Raw genomic sequence first — 18,453 nt, 5'->3', positions numbered from 1 at the left:
AAACGGGACGTAGACTCGATCAAAGCAAGACAAATCACACAAGGAAAAGGCAATTTTACTGCAAAAAAATAATCTTATATTTCATTCTGGCTACTGCTGCGCGGGTGCCTACCTCTACACAGAAAAGCGCGCTTCTTGACGTTGCATATGACAAACGAAGGGATTGTGTCGCGCGACCTTTGCCCTACCCTTCATACTTCAATATATCCCTCCCCTCCCTCCCCTCCCTCGATGCTCGATTCCTCATGAACTCCAACTTTCCGCACATCCTTCTTTTGTAAATGAGCTTTCACCCAACGTCGATTACATATTCCGACTTCTTGCACTGGTAAGATTTGTCCTTGCAACTCAGCTTCAAACCGGACCTCAGCCTTACCGCACGGCATATGCTGACATTTACAAATTTCCACAGTCATATAGATCTACAACCTGTCAAATACCTCATAGAAAGACTATCCTTTGGTTCAAGTAATCTGCCATCAAACATATCGACTCCCTTCAACATATTTTCGTCCTGTTTTTTTCCTCGCCCAGAAACTCCCACGTACATACCGAATTTTCAATACATCTTCAATAATGTCCTCGGCTGCCGCCAACAGACCTGCAGGTGCCATGAATGCGGTGAGTACCCTGAACTTTTCAAAACTATATTCAAAATTAATGTTTGAACTTAGCAACGGCCTACTCGATTTGGAGATTTCCCCACTGCCCCCGGCAGGCACAATAGCGACGACAGAACGTCGCAAAGCTCAACGCTTGGCCAAACTTTTGGAAACGGTGGTACATGGCAGCCTTCGAGTGGAATCTGGGGTAGTAACACAATCGGGAGTGGTTTTGCTAATACGAAGCGAGATGCCTCGCGCTCTCGAGGTATTTATACAAGCGAAATTCAAACTTCTACATTCACTGACGGCGGTCTAGCAGCAGATAATGAAAACTTCTCCGATGTCCCCAGTGGTTCGGGTGCCTTAGCAGCGTCGTCAGAAGCTGACCCTTGGGGTGCTCGCGCAAATGGGCCTTGGAATCCTCCGGATACAACATCTCCAACATTACAGTCCTCGCATAGCGGAAGTACGTCTCCTTCTCACGTCCGCAACAGCATTCCGTCACAAACACCACAAAGTCTGCACGAGTTGCAAGCATACCAACAATCAAGACCTGCGATTGGACAAGGAGCTAGTTTCGGTCGACCACAGCCGAAGAGTAGTTTGGATCCCTCCTCTGGAAGCTTCAAATTCTCGCGCAAGCCTTCCTTTGGATTCAACGACGACAAGGAAAATTCCTCCCAATTCTCGTCTAATCAAGATAGTGCATATGATATTGATGTTTCATCCAGGGCCTTCAGAATGGATCAACTAGCCTCTCAAAACGGAGGCTTCCTTGGTATAGGGTCGGCTTCAAGGGATGGAAGTATGCCACCCTCCAGAACCTCGGAGGCTGGCCTCAACAATCTATCGTTTGGCAACGGAAATGCAAGCTTCGGCTCCATTGGTGGCCATACTCCTAGCAATTCAATCCACTCCCACCGTCCTTCTTTCTCGGCGATTTCGGGCTCGTTTGCACAACCCAATTCATCGAGGTATGGGGACCTTATCACGCAGACGGAAACCGAACTACGAGAGAAGCTTGCAGGACTTGGCTTGACCAACGATATTGACCAAGCCAGCGCATCTCAGATCGGCAATGTTATGAGTTCTTCATATTCTCCAACGAACCAGAACTTTAATCCTCAAGCTTTCCAGGTCAACGGTAGCTCAGCCATGTGGAATGATGGGTCAAGCGGTCCTAAGCTCAACAATTATGATCATTTCTCAAATCAAGCACCTTTTGCAGACCAAGGCTATCTCACCAAAGGGCCCAGATTTGATCGGGGTTCTGTTTCTCCTGCGTCAAGCGACTACCGTCGTGGCCTCAATAGTCCTAAATACTATTCAGGTACTCCTCCAACAGGACCTGAACAAATTTACCGACCAAGCTCAAGGGCAGGTCCAAGAATACCTCAAGGCCCAAGTGAACTAGACCGTAGACTCCAACACGTCCAGTACTCTCAACATCAAGCATACCTCTACAGCAGTGGTAATTTCCAAAGCCAGTATCCACCACATTTGTACGATTACCCACCACCAAATTTCAGACAAACGAACGTAGCACCGTACGGTTATCCCATGCCACTGCCCCCTTATCCGGCACAAAACATACCCACTCGCCCAGCCAAGGATCAAGATGTTGGGCTTGGAGTTAGAAGTGTACTTTTGGAAGAATTCCGCTCAAATGCCAAATCCAACAAAAGGTACGAGTTGAAGGTATGTATTTTCCCGCATCGCCATTTTACAATCACTAACCGAAACTAGGACATCTATCAACATGTCGTAGAATTCAGTGGAGATCAGCATGGGTCACGATTCATTCAGCAAAAGTTGGAGACGGCTAACAGTGACGAGAAAGAGCAACTTTTCCGAGAGATTCAACCCAATGCGTTACAGTTAATGACTGATGTTTTTGGAAATTATGTCATCCAGAAGCTGTTTGAGCACGGCAATCAAGTACAAAAACGGGTGTTGGCTGAACAAATGAAGAACCATGTAATGGAACTCTCAATGCAGATGTATGGCTGCAGAGTTGTGCAAAAGGTTTGTTTTGGCTTTGAAAATTACACACGAGCTTTACTAACAATTCGAAAGGCCCTCGAACATGTACTTGCCGATCAACAAGCTGAACTAGTCAAGGAGCTTGAGGCAGATGTCCTCAAGTGTGTCAAAGATCAGAACGGCAACCACGTTGTCCAGAAGGCTATTGAGCGTGTTCCAACGGAACATATTCAATTTATCATTGGAGCATTCCGGGGCCAAGTCCACGTTCTCGCAACTCATCCTTATGGATGCCGAGTGATTCAGCGTATTTTGGAATACTGCCAACCTCGTGATCAAGAACGAGTGCTCGAGGAATTACATCAATGTGCATCGAACCTGATTACCGATCAATATGGCAATTATGTTACTCAACATGTTATACAACATGGAAAGCCTGAAGATCGTGCTAAGATTGTCAAGATTGTCACGGCACAGCTTTTGACACTATCCAAGCACAAGTTCGCCTCGAACGTTGTGGAGAAGAGTATACAGTTTGGCACGGATGATCAGAGACATACTATTGTCTCTCTATTGACAGCTCTTCATAGCGATGGTACCAGTCCTTTGCAATTGATGATGAAAGATCAATACGGCAACTATGTCATTCGTAAGTCAAGCCATTTTCAATCAGACTTAACTATGCTAACCTGAACAGAAAAACTTCTTGGGCAATTGAAAGGTGCCGAAAGAAATGCATTTGTCGAAGACTTGAAGCCACAGCTCTTGGCTCTCAAGAAATACAATTATGGTAAACAGATTGCTGCCATTGAAAAGTTGATCTATGGTCAAGATGACTTGCAGCAATCATATACTACATCGTCAACTGATCCAACATCTGGTGCTATCACACAATCAATGGAGTCGAATTCGAGTGCCCCAACTCCTCTGCTTACGAATGGACAAAATAGTCCACAAAGCAGTAGCATCCCTAGCGCCAACGTCAGTACTATTGATGATCCAGCCGATAGTACATCTTCAGACAAGACAACTGTGGCTGTCCACGAAAAGTCTTGCCCTGAAGTTGTTATTAGTGGTGTTTAAACTTGTCAATTTCCTTTTCGCCGAACATTCTTCTCCACTTCACGTCATATACAAAAAGCATTATTGAAGGGCGTGGCGGTATTAGGTCCGGAACGGCAATTTGGGACTGGACGGGTATAAAAAGTGAATATTTCTCTAAGGGTATTGTCTACCTCTTGGAATCGTTTTTATTGAGGTGTTAGAAGGCGGGTTTGGTCTGCTTTACTTCCGCATGGGTGCATGCATATACAAGCCAGGATTGGCGACGGTGGACTTACTGTGGATGAATCTGGAGACGAACGTGTTATGTTCTTGACCCGTTTTGTTTTAACATTTACGAGTATTTGATATCATCTTTGAATCAGGGACTCATGGGAAAGGTTCAAGGATAATGGAAGAGAAAGTCCGCTCTATTTATACTTCTTGCTGCATATTTTGCATTGTTTATTGTTTTTGAAAGGAAAAAATATGGAAAGGATACCTATTGATCATACTATTGTCTTTTACGCAGATACGCTGGTTATACTTGCTTTTTTGGCTTGATGTTTTTGAGGTTTTGCCATGTTTTACTACGTATGGTGCCAGCTTAATACATTCGCTTGCTTGCTTGTTTGGCAGCGGAAGGAGAAAATATACCTACTTATATATTTTTTTATTATATTTTTTTACGAATGTATCAGTGGGTACTAGGCATCTGGGATTAGGAGGTGAGCATACGGATTGTTTGGCTGATTATACAAATGGTGATTGGAACAAATATTTTTATATGGTAGGCGAGAACGGAATGGAATGGAATGGGTTGGATAGGGTAGGGTAGGGTAGGATATAAATAGACGGGAAAAATCACATATATGTCAAAAAAATCGGATGGTATGTTGATTGATTGATGGACTAGAAATTATGGAAATTTAAATTTGGCTTGTTGGTTAATGATATTGTTGTTGGGGTGGATGGATGAGATGGGTGGGGCCGATGGGTTGGATAACGGAATGGCGTGTTCTTCTCAAGCCTTATATAAATGATATCATATCTTTTTGGGAAGTTTTTTTAACATGTATTTTGATTGATGAAAGTTGTGATGAAAGTGTACTGGATAGATGACATGAGATGAGATGTGTGTGAATTGTAACATGGATATGACAAACAATGGCGACTAGAGGCAAGGATGTTTGGGGGAACATGGTATTTGGTATTGAGAATATGCAGAAAAGGTGTGGAAATTTGGAAAGGAGGGGGGAGGGACTTGCTTTATCTGATTTGGCTTGGGTTGATTTGGGTTGATTTGGAGAAATAGAATGTGAAAGTGTCAGAATATAAATGGATATTGCAAGCTGGAAGTCGGAAGCTTTATACTTCTTTGTGATTGCGATGTATTGGAGTCTTATCTTCAAGGCGCAGAGATGGTTGAGAGGCGGGATTGGTAGAGAATTTGAAAGAATATCTTGAGATAGGAAAGGGATGAGAGGAAAGGAGGAGGGGGGAGGTAGGGGTGGTGTGTTTGGTGGTGTGATCATATTCTCGTGCTTGAAAGTCTATGGAAGAAGAGGAGGAGGAGGAAGGAGTCGCTGTTTTGTTTGGTTTTGTGAATGTTATTTGTTTATTTAGTGAGGTTTGTAATTTGGGTTTGAATATTGGGGGTTTTTGGTTTGGAGTTTCTTGATTTGAGGTGGATGGGTGGATGGGGTTGTGTATGGAAATGGGGAGAGAAGAGGGGGGACTCGGGGGTATGCATGATATTCAGAGAGAGAGAGAGAGAGAGAGAGAGAGAGAGAGAGAGAGAGAGAGAGAGAGATGAAGTTGGTAAGAGCTTCGAATAGATAGGCCAATAGACAAATATATGAGTTATCTTTTCTTTCCTTGCTTGAACAAAAAGCACTAGTGGTGCAGAGGATTTGTATTCGTGTTTGACTTTCTTTCTGTGGACTTTGGAGAGTGGATATTTTCTGTATCTTGTGTCTTGAGTCTTGAGATATTGGTTGATGATGTGTGGTGTGTTGAGTGATGTTCGATATTTGATGTTTAATCGGATAGGATAGGATAGGATAGGATAACAGCTCTGTGTGTGACTTGAGATCAGGGACGGAGATGGAGATGGGGAAGTAGCGAGGCGGGGAGGGGAAGAGAAAAGGGTGGTTTATATATACATATGTATATACATGTATGTGGGATGAGACTTGCAGTAAAGAGGATTTATTGATTCTGGTGGTATAGATGGGATAAGATAGTATTTTCGCTAGAGAGTTGAAGATGCGGGAGACTAAGTGAGCAGCAGGGAATCTTTCGATGTTACTACAAATAAGTGAAAGTTGATGGATAAGTAATATCATTGTGAATATCGTGTTGTGATATGATTGCTATTTACATGGGGAAGATAACTATAATGTGTGCTTGGTAGTGGAAAGGGGTGGAAATTGAAAAGCGGATTTGAGTAGTGATTTGCTGCTGCTGGCGGAGTAGATGGTTGGGTTTAGGTGGTAAGATATGAGGGAAGTTTGGTATTGAAAAGTCGATGAGAGATTTTGGGGAGATAGATGTATGGAGGGATATTTTATATAAAGGGGATAGGGGATCTCTTTAAAGAGAAGTAGACAACCGGGGAGGGGCGAGTTTAAGTACTTGTTCTCTTGCGGTTTTCCTATAAAGAGAGAGGGGGAGGGAGAGAGTAATCAACCGTGTATGAAAATGAATATTCATAACTTTTAACTTCACGGATCTTGATGCACTTCTCAAAGTACCATTCACAATTATGTGTACAATGGGAATAGTAAGATATCGTGGTATTGTTTGACAACTCGGTTTTTTTGTGATTGTATCCGAATCTCTAACTCTAACAAGGCTGTCACATACTGCTGCTTTTGTATCTGTATCTGTATCTGTATCTAAACTTTCTTCTTTTGATTCATTCAAATCCTGAAGCCCCGTGTTTTACTGCTTATCAACTATATAATGACTTACTCTCCTGACTTTCCACTTTCTTTTCTTCGCTGATCATGTCCTCATTAAATCGAAGTACTCAACAAATTTAAGTTTCGCAATGGATGGGTATGATGTTGAAATATATATATTGAGGTGATGTAATTCGTAAAGAATCCACAATCAAGCAAAATTTGGTATTTCCAACTACTCTGCAAATACACGGGTAGACTAGAAATGTATGTACATCTCTGTTCAGAGATCAATGTCAACATATATACATAGTTTATAGTTTATATACCTGAGCGTAGAGTTATCGAGCTCATTGATTCTCGCTTATCCCTTGTAGGTATTCAAATATTCACTTCCTTTCCAAGCGAAACAAACTAGCAAATCGCTTGCTATTAATACTTCTCTAAATTTTATTGCATACTTAGGTTTCCGCTGTATGGTACAGTCACTGTGCACTTCTATTAGCCGAAACTTCACAAAACACGTTTTTTCACGTGTTACACTTCTACAATCATATTTTATTATTTTAATTATACTTTCAATTTATAATGTACGATGTATTGGAGGTACGCAAAATAATCCTTATAAGTGTTTTATTCTATATATATATGGCAAAATAATTAGTAAGGTAGAGAAAGACTTTAGTTTCTATTGAATTGCAAAGAATCTCAGATTCTCTTGTGGAATTATATAATACATCCTTTTGCAAGATTTAATATATAATGATAGTATATACCTATTATGTACCAATTAATCTAAATTATATATTGAACAAGATGAATGAATACTATTACGATATATATAATTGTTTCTGAAAGCTATATATAAATAGGTTATTCAAAAGATTGAGCTTGATTATAGTATTAGAATTATTAAGAGGATTTTGATCAAATATGATATAGTTAATTGAAGGTGTAAAAAGAGACTAGAGTTTATATTAATATATACTATTAAATAATTTAAATAATATCTAGCTTATAGGGGGTTAATAATTAAAGAATGGGGCCTAATTATATAATCAGATAAATGCTTTGTAGAATAGGGAAAAGAAAAAAGATTAGAATAGTGCTTTTATACTAGCTTTTAGAAATAAAACTCAGAAATAATTGAAATATATGATATAAATAAGAATATAAAGATTATATATTGGGGAAGCTTTTGGGATACTGGAAGGAGTAATTTATATATAATGAATAGGGATTTTGAGAATGCGAAATATGAGTATAATGCTAAGTTTTATTTCGAGATTCTTAAAATTGAAGTAAATCCTATTTTCGAAAAGTTTGATCTAGGATATCAATTTATATAGGATAATACTTTTATTTATTGTGTCTATAAGGTATGAGATTAGTTTCAAGAGAAGAAAATTCTTTTATTGAAGAATTAGTCTTTTTATTCCTTTAATCTTAATTTTATAGAGTATATATAATAGACTTTAAAGATAAGAGTATATAAAATGTTTTCTGATATTGTTATTAATAAAAGCAAATCAGAATATATTCGTTAAAGGCTAGAGAGTTGTTTATAAATAGTTTAAAATATATTAAATAAAAAATTATTTAATAATTTGGAAGCTAATATGCCTTTTAGAATTAAGGCTTATATTGTAGTGAATAACTGATATACTAAATATTAATAAATTAAAAGTCAATAATAGAATAATTTTTATATATATTAATAATATAAGAATACATTATTTATTTATTCAAATTTGATAATTTTATAATTCTTGATTGATTTAATATTTAATATTGAAAAAGGGTGGTGCAATATGTGATACCATAAAATAAGTGGGGGGGCGGATATAAGTGGCCTAGTACTGTATCAAGCCCTTAAATAGAGATTTACAACCTTATTAGCACCTCTGTAATTCATCGGTATGTTTGGGCCAGAGTATCCAAATGTATCAGAAGTTAAGAGTTTCTCCATTCAACTATTGCGTAGATAACTTTGGAATCACTTAGAAGATCTGCTCAACCCCAGAATCTCATCTTCTCAATTCTAACATCAACATCTGATATATCTCTGTAAGATCGAGCATCGATAACAACTTGGAACTTATGACAGCAAAATTGCAAAGGGAAATGACAGGAAAAATACCAATACAAGTTAATACTCAAAAACAATAACCGAGTCGACTTCAACACAAAGTTTCACACAGCAGAACCACCAGGCCTATATCCCCTCCACATCTCACATCCCACCACATGGTTACCCGCTCGAAAGACCCGAGTACCATCGGATGATATCTCTGAATATTTGGATACCGGTTGCACATCCGGGTTCTTGACACACGGCCCACTTGGGATATCTCGGGTAACAATTCGGGGTGAGGAGAAGGTAGCTCGAGGGACTTTTCCGTGCCTACAGTCATTCATTCGGTGGTACTGAGCACTGGAGATCATTCCTAGCGAGAGTTCGGTATGCAAGCCGGATATGTAGTCCTTTAGATATCGGGAGAGAAACGTAGGTAGCTCCTGCTCACGGATAAAGGTTCCTTTGGATTTGGGATGAGAGTGGTTGTAGGGATATATTCAATCGTGCAGTATCTACGTAGGTAGGTATAGGAACCCACCTATCTTCTCATAATAGAGAGACATTCCCGTAGTATGATTTACTCTTAGGGCTCGTTTGATTGCAAAATCCGCGCTGAATCCACTGAAATAATCCGCTCTTTATACCACCACAGATTCCGTAGTAATAGTAATCCATTTTAAAAAAAGTAGATTATTAATCCATGGTTTTATAATTTATATATCAAATCCACTAAATAATTCATAGTTTTTCTAGAATATTCAATTTAAATTTTAATTCGATATTAAAAATCTATATTTAATATTAGAAATTATATAAAAAGCTTTTATAAATAATAATCTTGAAAAAGTATTTAGAATTATAAAAAAAATATATTTTGATTTTATCTTTTTTTTTTCTTTTTTTTTCAAAAAAAAACTTATTTTAAAATATTTTTGAAGCTATTTTTTATAATTGTTTTAATAATTAATAATATAATTATTATTTAGAATATCTCAAAAATATTTAGAAAATCGAAAACTATTAATAATAATAGCAATCAAAAGTTTATATTTATATAAAAAAGAAATAAAAGCTCTTAAAGTAGAATTCAAAGCTTTTTTCCCCTAATTTGTTATTCCAAACGAAAATCTAAATTTATAATAAAAACAAACAAATCTCAAAATCAACTTCAAGATTATAATACTTCCCCCTTTTTTTTTATTAGAAATTTATTATTCAGCTTTTTTTATAATAATAATATTATCTTTAATCAAAAGAAGATATTTTTTTCAAAAAAAAAAAGTTATATATAAATATTTTATTTAAATAAAGCTTATTTCAATTATATTAATTTATAATATATAATAGAATTTCAAAGTTAATGAAATATTCTTTATAAATATTAATATAAATAATAATGAGAATAATAATAATAAAAAGAATAATAATAATAATTATATTATTAATTAAAATCCAAAATATAATATTTATAATAATTTAGAAAATGAAGAGAACCTTTTTACTAATATTATTAAAAAAAAGAATAAATCAATAAATCCAGAAATTGAAATTAAAGATATTTCGAAGAAATCTATAAATCAATTTAAATGGAAATTCTATAAAAAGCTTTTTTTAAGCTTAATACAAATTCATTTATAAAAAACTAGTTAATAATTAGATCAATTTATTGGATGGAGAATTCTTTATTATAATCAATTTGTATAAATTATTTCTTTAGAGTATTAATCAAATACTAATAATATCGAGAATCTAATTAATAATCAAATTAAAAAGAAAATCATATTAATATGAATCTTTTCTTTTTATATTATTTATTTGATTTAATTAGTTTTATTTAGATTAAGGGATATTATATAGAATATCGATATCTTCTTAATTTATCTGATTGAGATATTAGATTTAATAAAAAAGCAGATATTATATAGCCTTATATACCTGATTATTTATGGAAAATGCTTTTATAAGTAAATAAAACTAATAATCGAAAATATTGTTAGTATTAGAGTTATTATATAAAAAGCTAATTAATTCTTTAATTTCTATTTGAAATTTGTATAATTAATAGTAAATTTGTATATCACTCTATAGCTTTAATATAATTAATAATTATTTTATTAAATAAGAAGAATAATTTTATTAATTCAATTTACTTTATATCTTTTTCAAATAAAAATATTAAAAGATGGAATAAATATAGTTTTAGAATATATAAAATAAAAGATTTATATTTTTAAGATATATTTTATTATTAATTAATTTAAAATTAGAAATAAAGTAATATAAATAATCTATTACAAGCTATATATTATCAAAAAAATCTTAAAAAACTATTTCTTTTAAAGTTGTAGATAGTTTATTTTATATAAATAAATTTTTAAAAGATTTTAATAGATCGAAAAATCACTTTAATGTTTTATATATTCAAATTAATAATCTATTATTTTTTTGGTATTAAGTATATTATATGATTATATAAAACTATTTTAGTAAGTATGAGGCTCTAGGAGTTAATATAGCTTTTAAGCTTATTGATTTCTTATAATATCTGGTGCTTAGTATGCGTCAATCTTATGATAAGCTACTAATATTTATGTATATAAGCTTGTTTTAAACAGAGTTTGTGGATAAGATTTGTAGAGAGCTTAAAGAGTAATATAAAAAGGAAGAAAAGGAAATTTATATATTATTTGCCCCTTTATAATAAGTTATAAATAAAAAATAGCTTTCAAACTCTAATAATTTTTGATTTGATAGTTCTATTTTTTTTATTATATATTTTTATTAATATAACCTTTGTATTTATTTAATTAAATATTAATATTATATTTCTCAATATTATTATCTTATTTAATATTAATAATATATAAATACTTTCAATATCTATTTATTAATCAAGAATATATAAAATAAATAAAATAAGTATATAGGGCTAGGCAAATAAAAAATGATTAATAAGAAATAACTAATGAGAAATAGCTAATAAGAAAACAATAAAGTTTAGTCTCTCAAAATATAATATTTATTAATAACAAAAATTACTAACTTTATTATTCTTTAAAGAAAAATACTATTAATATCTTTAATAATTTATCTTTTTATATAAAATATATAATATTATAATATTATAAATTAAATTAATAATTTATTTAATCAATAAATAAAAAGAATAGAAAATATACTTTTGAAATAAGTAATTATAAAGAATTCAGCTATCTTTTAAATTATTATAAAAACAATAGTATTCCATTTTCAATATTCCTTTATATATATAAATTGATTTAAAACCTTTTTAATTAAGTATTAAAAAAGGGCTTTTTTCAAGAGTAATTTAATTGATTTTTGATATTTTTTAATTTCTTATAATATAATAGCTATATCTGATTAATAAAAAAGAAGTTTAAAATAAAAATACATTTATTCACTTTTTGTTTTCTATTAATAAACTTTTTTAATAATCCCTATTTCTCCTTTTTTAGATTGCTTTTTTGTATTTTAAACCTTTATTTTCAAAGCTTTTTTTACATTTTTATTTTTTAAAAAAAAATGATTTTCTATTTATATCTAACTCTTATTTATTCATTAATCTCTTTTTGAGATTAATATGTAATATAGCTTTTCTATATAATATATTTATAATTTATACTATAAATATAGAATTATTTGGAATATAAAGCTTTCAAGATCTATATTTGAATTATTTCAATCTATTATAAAAAAGGTTTCAATTATTTAAGGAATCTATATCTAAAAAGCTTTAAGAATAAGATTCAAAAGAAATAAATATTGAAAATTAAGAGATTAGAAATATATATTTATGGATTTGTATATTATATATTATATATTTCAATCAATTATAATACTTATTTTTATAGAATATAATTATTTTAAATCCAAAAATATTATAAATATAAATAATATATTTTTAATTATAATAAACTTTATATTAAAAATATTAAAACTCTTTTAAATTTTAAAAAATCAAAAAAATACTAAAAGTTATTAAATCTAATAAAAAGAAGATATAGGGAAAGCAAAAAGAATATTTATAAAAATAAAAAGTCAGAAATATATATAATTGAAAGACAAGAATGACTTTTAAAGAATTAAAAGTCGAAAAAGAGAAAAATAAAAAAAGTATTAGATTTTTTATATTTTAAAAATATTTTATAAAACTTCTAATTATTTAAAAATATTAAAGAATAGATAAAATAAAATAATTATATAAATTTAATTGAATATCGAAATATAATAATCTTAATATATGAATTTAAAAAAAAATTTGATTTTAATTAATTTTATTTAAAAAAGCTTTAAAAGCAAAAAACCTTATTCAAAATAATAATAATTTTATATTAAAATTCAAATCAAATAATTCTGAAATAGATTTTAAAGATTGGGAAATTGATATTAATACAAAAGAGGAAAAGAAAAAGAAAAAGGAGGAATTTGAGAATAAAGAAAATAATAATAAAGTTAAAGAGCTTGAAAAGATTAATTTGAAAGATTTGAATATTAATTAAGAATTAAAATAAGTATAAAGGTGATTTAATATTTATTGGTTTTTTAAAATATTAATAAATAAATCTAGATAATTAGACTTTCTGGAATCTTGATTTGAATTAGAGCTTGGAAAGCTAGTATAGAGCAATTTATAACAAATTTGAAAAATCTAAATAATCAAATTAATAAAGAATCTTTAGATTTTATATAAATAAAAGATTTATTTGAATAAATTTATTTTATTTTTTTCTTTCTAATTATTTCTTCTTAATTATTTCTTATTTTCTACCTTTTACTTATTATTCTTTTAAATTATTAATATATTAATAAAATATATTTATATTCTAATAAACTTTTTCATAAAGTATTCAATTATTGATAATGTGTTATTTAAAGAAATCTTGTTTTTTAAAACTCTGATATTTTGAAGTTAAAAGGAGAATATAATATTAAGCTTTTTGGATTTAAAGAATAATGAACTTTTAATAAGAGTTATAATTCAAAAAGATATGGATTTTGGATTTCTAAAGATAAAATGAAATATAAATAAGCTTGAAATCTATTTTATTATATAGAATAAAAAAAAGATATATTTTAATTTTTAAAAGAATTCAAAGAAATATTAGAAGCTTTAGCAAAAGATAATAATAAATAAAGAAACCCTAATAATTGTTTTTTATTTTAATTATATATATTTATTAAATTTTATTTTAAAACAATATTGCCTTTTTTTATCTTATATTTTTCAAACTCTTTTTATTTTATAATAATCTCTTTATATAATCTTTATAATTCTTTATTGAAAATAATCTATAAATTAGAATAAAATAGAGTTTAATTCATTATTACTTAAATTTATTATTATATTATCTATAATATTCAGAAAATAATTGATAATATAATCAAATTGAATTTCAAATAGATCTTTTTCGAAACTATTTTATTAAATAAAGTTATATAGAGTACATAAAGTATAAACTATATATATTTGAATTATATATAAATATTTTTATTATTATATTAAAAATGAAAAGTATATTTTAAATATTCTAAAGATTCTTTCAACTTTATTTTATAAAAAAGAATATCAAAGATTAAAAAGTTTTTTTAATGTTTTAAATATCTTATTAGATTTTAATTGCTTTTATAAATAATATTTTATTTTTTTAAATAAAATAAGAATCTACCTAATATTTATATATTCTATATTATCTAAATAATAATAACCTTTTGGAATTTATAAATCTTTTGAAATCAAAGTATTTGAAAATACCTTTTGATTATTCATAGAATCTTTTTAATTAGTTAATATATAATAAAATTATAAATTAAAAATAATTATTATAAGAATATTCTATATAATATATTCCTTATAATTAAAGTAAATGGATCAATTTTCAAAAGGTATTATTATTAGAATAAAGATGTTATTAAGAATATTTAAATAATTCGCAAAATATTTATAATATTTTTCATTTTCTATTATTTAAGAAAAAATGATTTATATAATTAAATTTGATAGTTTTATTATTAATAGATATAATATTATTATAATATCTAAAACTTAATAAAACCATTTTAAAATATATTAGAATAAATCAATAAATAAATCTATATAAAATATTTTTTATATTTATAAATTATTTCTTTAGAATAAGAAAAAGCTTTGATTATATTATATATAGTTTTATGCTAATCTATAATATATAGAAATACATATAGTTTTTAATTAATTGAAATATATTGAAAGTATTATAATTTTATTTTTTTATAACAAAAATCAATTAAAAATTGAAAAGTGTATAAAGGCATATATAATTGTTCTTAATAACATTGAGGGTATTTAAAATTAAAAAGAGATTATATTTTAAATTCATTAGGAATACTAATTCTTTTTTTCAAGATTAAAATAGAATAAAAAAAGCCAATAATAGAAACTAAATTATATATTAAGATAAAAATAAATTAATTATTTTTATCAATCTTATTATTATTTATTATAAATAAGAAAAAGGTGGTTTATTACAATCTAAATCAATAATATAATTTAATAATATAATAAAAAGAATATTGAAAAATCTGCTTTTAAATTAAACTATATATATTCTAATATATAGGGAATAGAAATATAAAATAATCTAAATCGAAATCAGAGATAATTTGAAGAAAAATAAAGATATTCTATAAATTTAGATATTTAAAGTATTAATATTATTATAATATTATATAAATATAGAATAAAAGGTTTATAAAAGCCTAAAAAAGCATGAATTATTTATTAAATTGAAAATAAGATTAGTTTTTTTTAATTCTTATTTTCAATCTATACTTTCATTTTTTTATACAAATTTATTAGAAAATGTGAATTATTTAGTATTATTTTAAAATAATCCACTTCTTTTTCACTTCAAAATATACTAAATTTATTAAAATGTGGATTATTCAATAGAATTTGCAATTTAATGTTTAAATATAAATTCAAAATCCGCTTTTAAAAAGTATGGAATATTTAGTGGATTCAGCACGGATTTGTACATCCAAACTAGCCCTTACTCGATATTCGAAGAAAGAGTAAAATCATATGTGCCAAACTATTGCAAAGCACGCCTTTAAACTACTCATTATCCATGGAATAAGTTCCCCAAAAACATGAACCCGAGATAGAATTCCAAGGACTACTTGTATACCATGTCGTAAAACAGAAGCCACGATATCGACATACCCATATTGACAACTATACCCATCACTCCTTCCACACACAAAACTCCATCTGAACATCCTAAGCTTGTCATTCCGGAACTCGATATTTCGTTAAGTGATAATCATCCTATTCCTTTTCTATCAACGTCACAAGTTTTTCCTCGTCATCATTTCAGAGATTATCTCGGTGTACCTTCTTTTCCCTTTCCTTTTTTTTTTCTTCGCGTAATGTATCCACGACAACCATGTTAGCTATGATAGCCATGATAAATGTAATAATACTAATAATAACTGTCAAACCCAATCCATTCCACAATCTATATCTCCCAAAAGAGAAACTCACACAATCCCTCTCTCTCTCTCCCTCTCTTCCCACCCAATATCCACAAAACCTCACCACCTACAAAAACCCACCATGCACACATTCCATCCCCAAACCCAAATCACAAACCCAAATCACAAACCCAAACCACAAACCCAAACCACAAACCCAAATTCCACATCCTATCTCCCTACTCCCGTCCCATCCTCCCAGAATATACTTCCCTAGCCGAATAACCCCCACCCCAACCCCAGTCCCCCTTCTTCCTATCCCTTACTATCCACACCCGCAGTGAAATACCATCATCCACGTAATACGTAACATTTAACTTTCCCCACAGCCACACTACGATACTCTCACCCAAAGTATCCGAAATCCACCATCTTGTTCCCTCGGGTATTATGGACTGTTAGTACGTATATCGGTATATTGGTACCAAGAAACTAGTTTGTATGGGATCGACTAAGTTTAAGTTAGTATGATGAATGGTATGATAATATGATGGTATGAACTAGCGAGAATAGATAGATATTCCCTAGGTGAAATATTGAAATATTGAAATATTGAAATATTGAAAATATTGAAAATATTGAAAATATCAAAAATGATCAAGAAAGTAAAAATAATAATAACATTTGATAATTGATAATTGATTATTGATTATTGATATTCAACACCACTGTGAAAGTAATCAAATACCAACTAAACTCAACGACCGAATCTCAAAGTAGTCAAATCCAATTCCCTAGCTCAACCCACTCCATCCATCCCATTACTTCTCACTCCCAAGCTCCCAAGCCCCCAAACCCACCAACTCCCCCTCCTCCTGCGCTAACATTTGAACTCTAAACTAAACTAACCCATCCATTCCAAGACCATCCTCCTCCAAACCTTGGTTTTCCCCAATCAACTAATGCTAATACACACTAATACATACTAATGCACACCATTCTGTACATCATCCTCACATCATCCTCACACCATCCACCCGTTCCTCCCAAATAAACTTTCTCTTCTCCTCTCTTCTCCTAAACATCCTAATCCATTACCGTGACATCTGTCATTGATGACGCTATCACTACATACCTACCTAAAAATTAGACATTTTAGGCGATTGACCGAGTGAGTAGAAAGAAAGAAACTTTTTTGAATCCTCGTCCAGTGCCAAGAGATGAGATAAAATGAATGGGAATGGAGATGTGATGTGATATGCAGATCGGAGAATTCGATGTGCAGACGAGGGTTTGGGTTTCTGGGTTACTGGAGAGGGTGAGTAGAGTTTATTTTAATGGATGTTTCATGGATGTATGTAGAGATTTAGGTTTCGTTGCTAGAGATGAGATGGATAGATGAATAGATGGATAGATGGATACAAAAGCACTAGAATAAATCACCAAGAGAAAAAACAAAAATATGCCAAGAATTTCCTTCTACAAGATATTCAGAATTACAAACTGCGGATTGCGAACCGCGAATGTGAATGTGGAAAGCGTGGTGGGTTGAGGGGCATGGCATGTTGTTCGTGATGAATACATGATGAATCGCACAGTGTGGATATTACGTTGTGCTAGCAGGTTGACGTAACAAGAATCATGAATTACATATTACATATTACATATATTTCTCGAAAATGATCATCATATCATAGCAATTTTTCTCGAGTGAGTGAGTGAGGGAGTGACGTAGATTCTAGAATTGTATCCATTCGCATCCATTCGCAACTCAACAGCTCAACCCAACGCATCATTGCCCTTCCCACAATCACATCATCACAAATCACATATCCAGCTTTCCATTCGATTCAACATGACGTATACAAATTCCCATTCCCATCCCCATCCCCATTCCTATTCCCATTCCTCATACCGACGTACACACATCCCCATCCCAATCATAACCGTAATCGCCCATCAATCTCTGCCCCTCTCCCCCCTCCCCTCCTTAGAATCAAAGAGGAAAGAATACACTCCCATCTACAATTCCACTTCACTGCTGCGATTTCACTGCTGCGATTTGCTTCTACCAAGAAAAGAAAGATAGAAAGAAAGAGAGTGCGTATTCATCACATGATACACAACATGATACACGATATAATATGATATGATGCAACACAACACAACGCACCATCCAGCAACAACAAAACCCGCCATCTATCTTATCTATCCAACAAGTAACAAGAAGCACGAGATAAATGAATGGAAGGATCATAAAAGGGACAGGAAGCGTGAAGTGATGGATGTAAAGTAAATCCAATGACAAGTACTAACTAACCACCTACCTACCTACATCTAACCACCTGAATAACCAATCCGTCGCTGT

At 31.0% G+C, this 18,453-nt stretch overlaps 1 protein-coding gene across 1 annotated transcript; it reads left to right on the top strand.

Annotated features, from left to right (window-relative positions):
• Positions 1–576: 576 nt before the first annotated feature.
• EAE97_000705 (uncharacterized protein) lies at positions 577–3,671 on the top strand (the record flags this gene model as incomplete). The annotated part of the gene is made up of 6 exons (XM_038871215.1): positions 577–621; positions 675–870; positions 922–2,303; positions 2,352–2,630; positions 2,682–3,237; positions 3,286–3,671. 6 exons carry the CDS (start codon positions 577–579, stop codon positions 3,669–3,671), a joined length of 2,844 nt encoding a protein of 947 aa, XP_038738576.1.
• Between the last annotated feature and the right edge of the window lie 14,782 nt (positions 3,672–18,453).

This window comes from Botrytis byssoidea (assembly GCF_014898295.1).
Source record: "Botrytis byssoidea strain MUCL 94 chromosome Unknown BBYS_001, whole genome shotgun sequence".
Classification (NCBI taxonomy): Eukaryota; Fungi; Ascomycota; class Leotiomycetes; order Helotiales; family Sclerotiniaceae; genus Botrytis; species Botrytis byssoidea.
The sequence above is the reverse complement of the archived record's forward strand: the minus strand, read 5'-3'. Positions and strand labels throughout refer to the sequence as shown.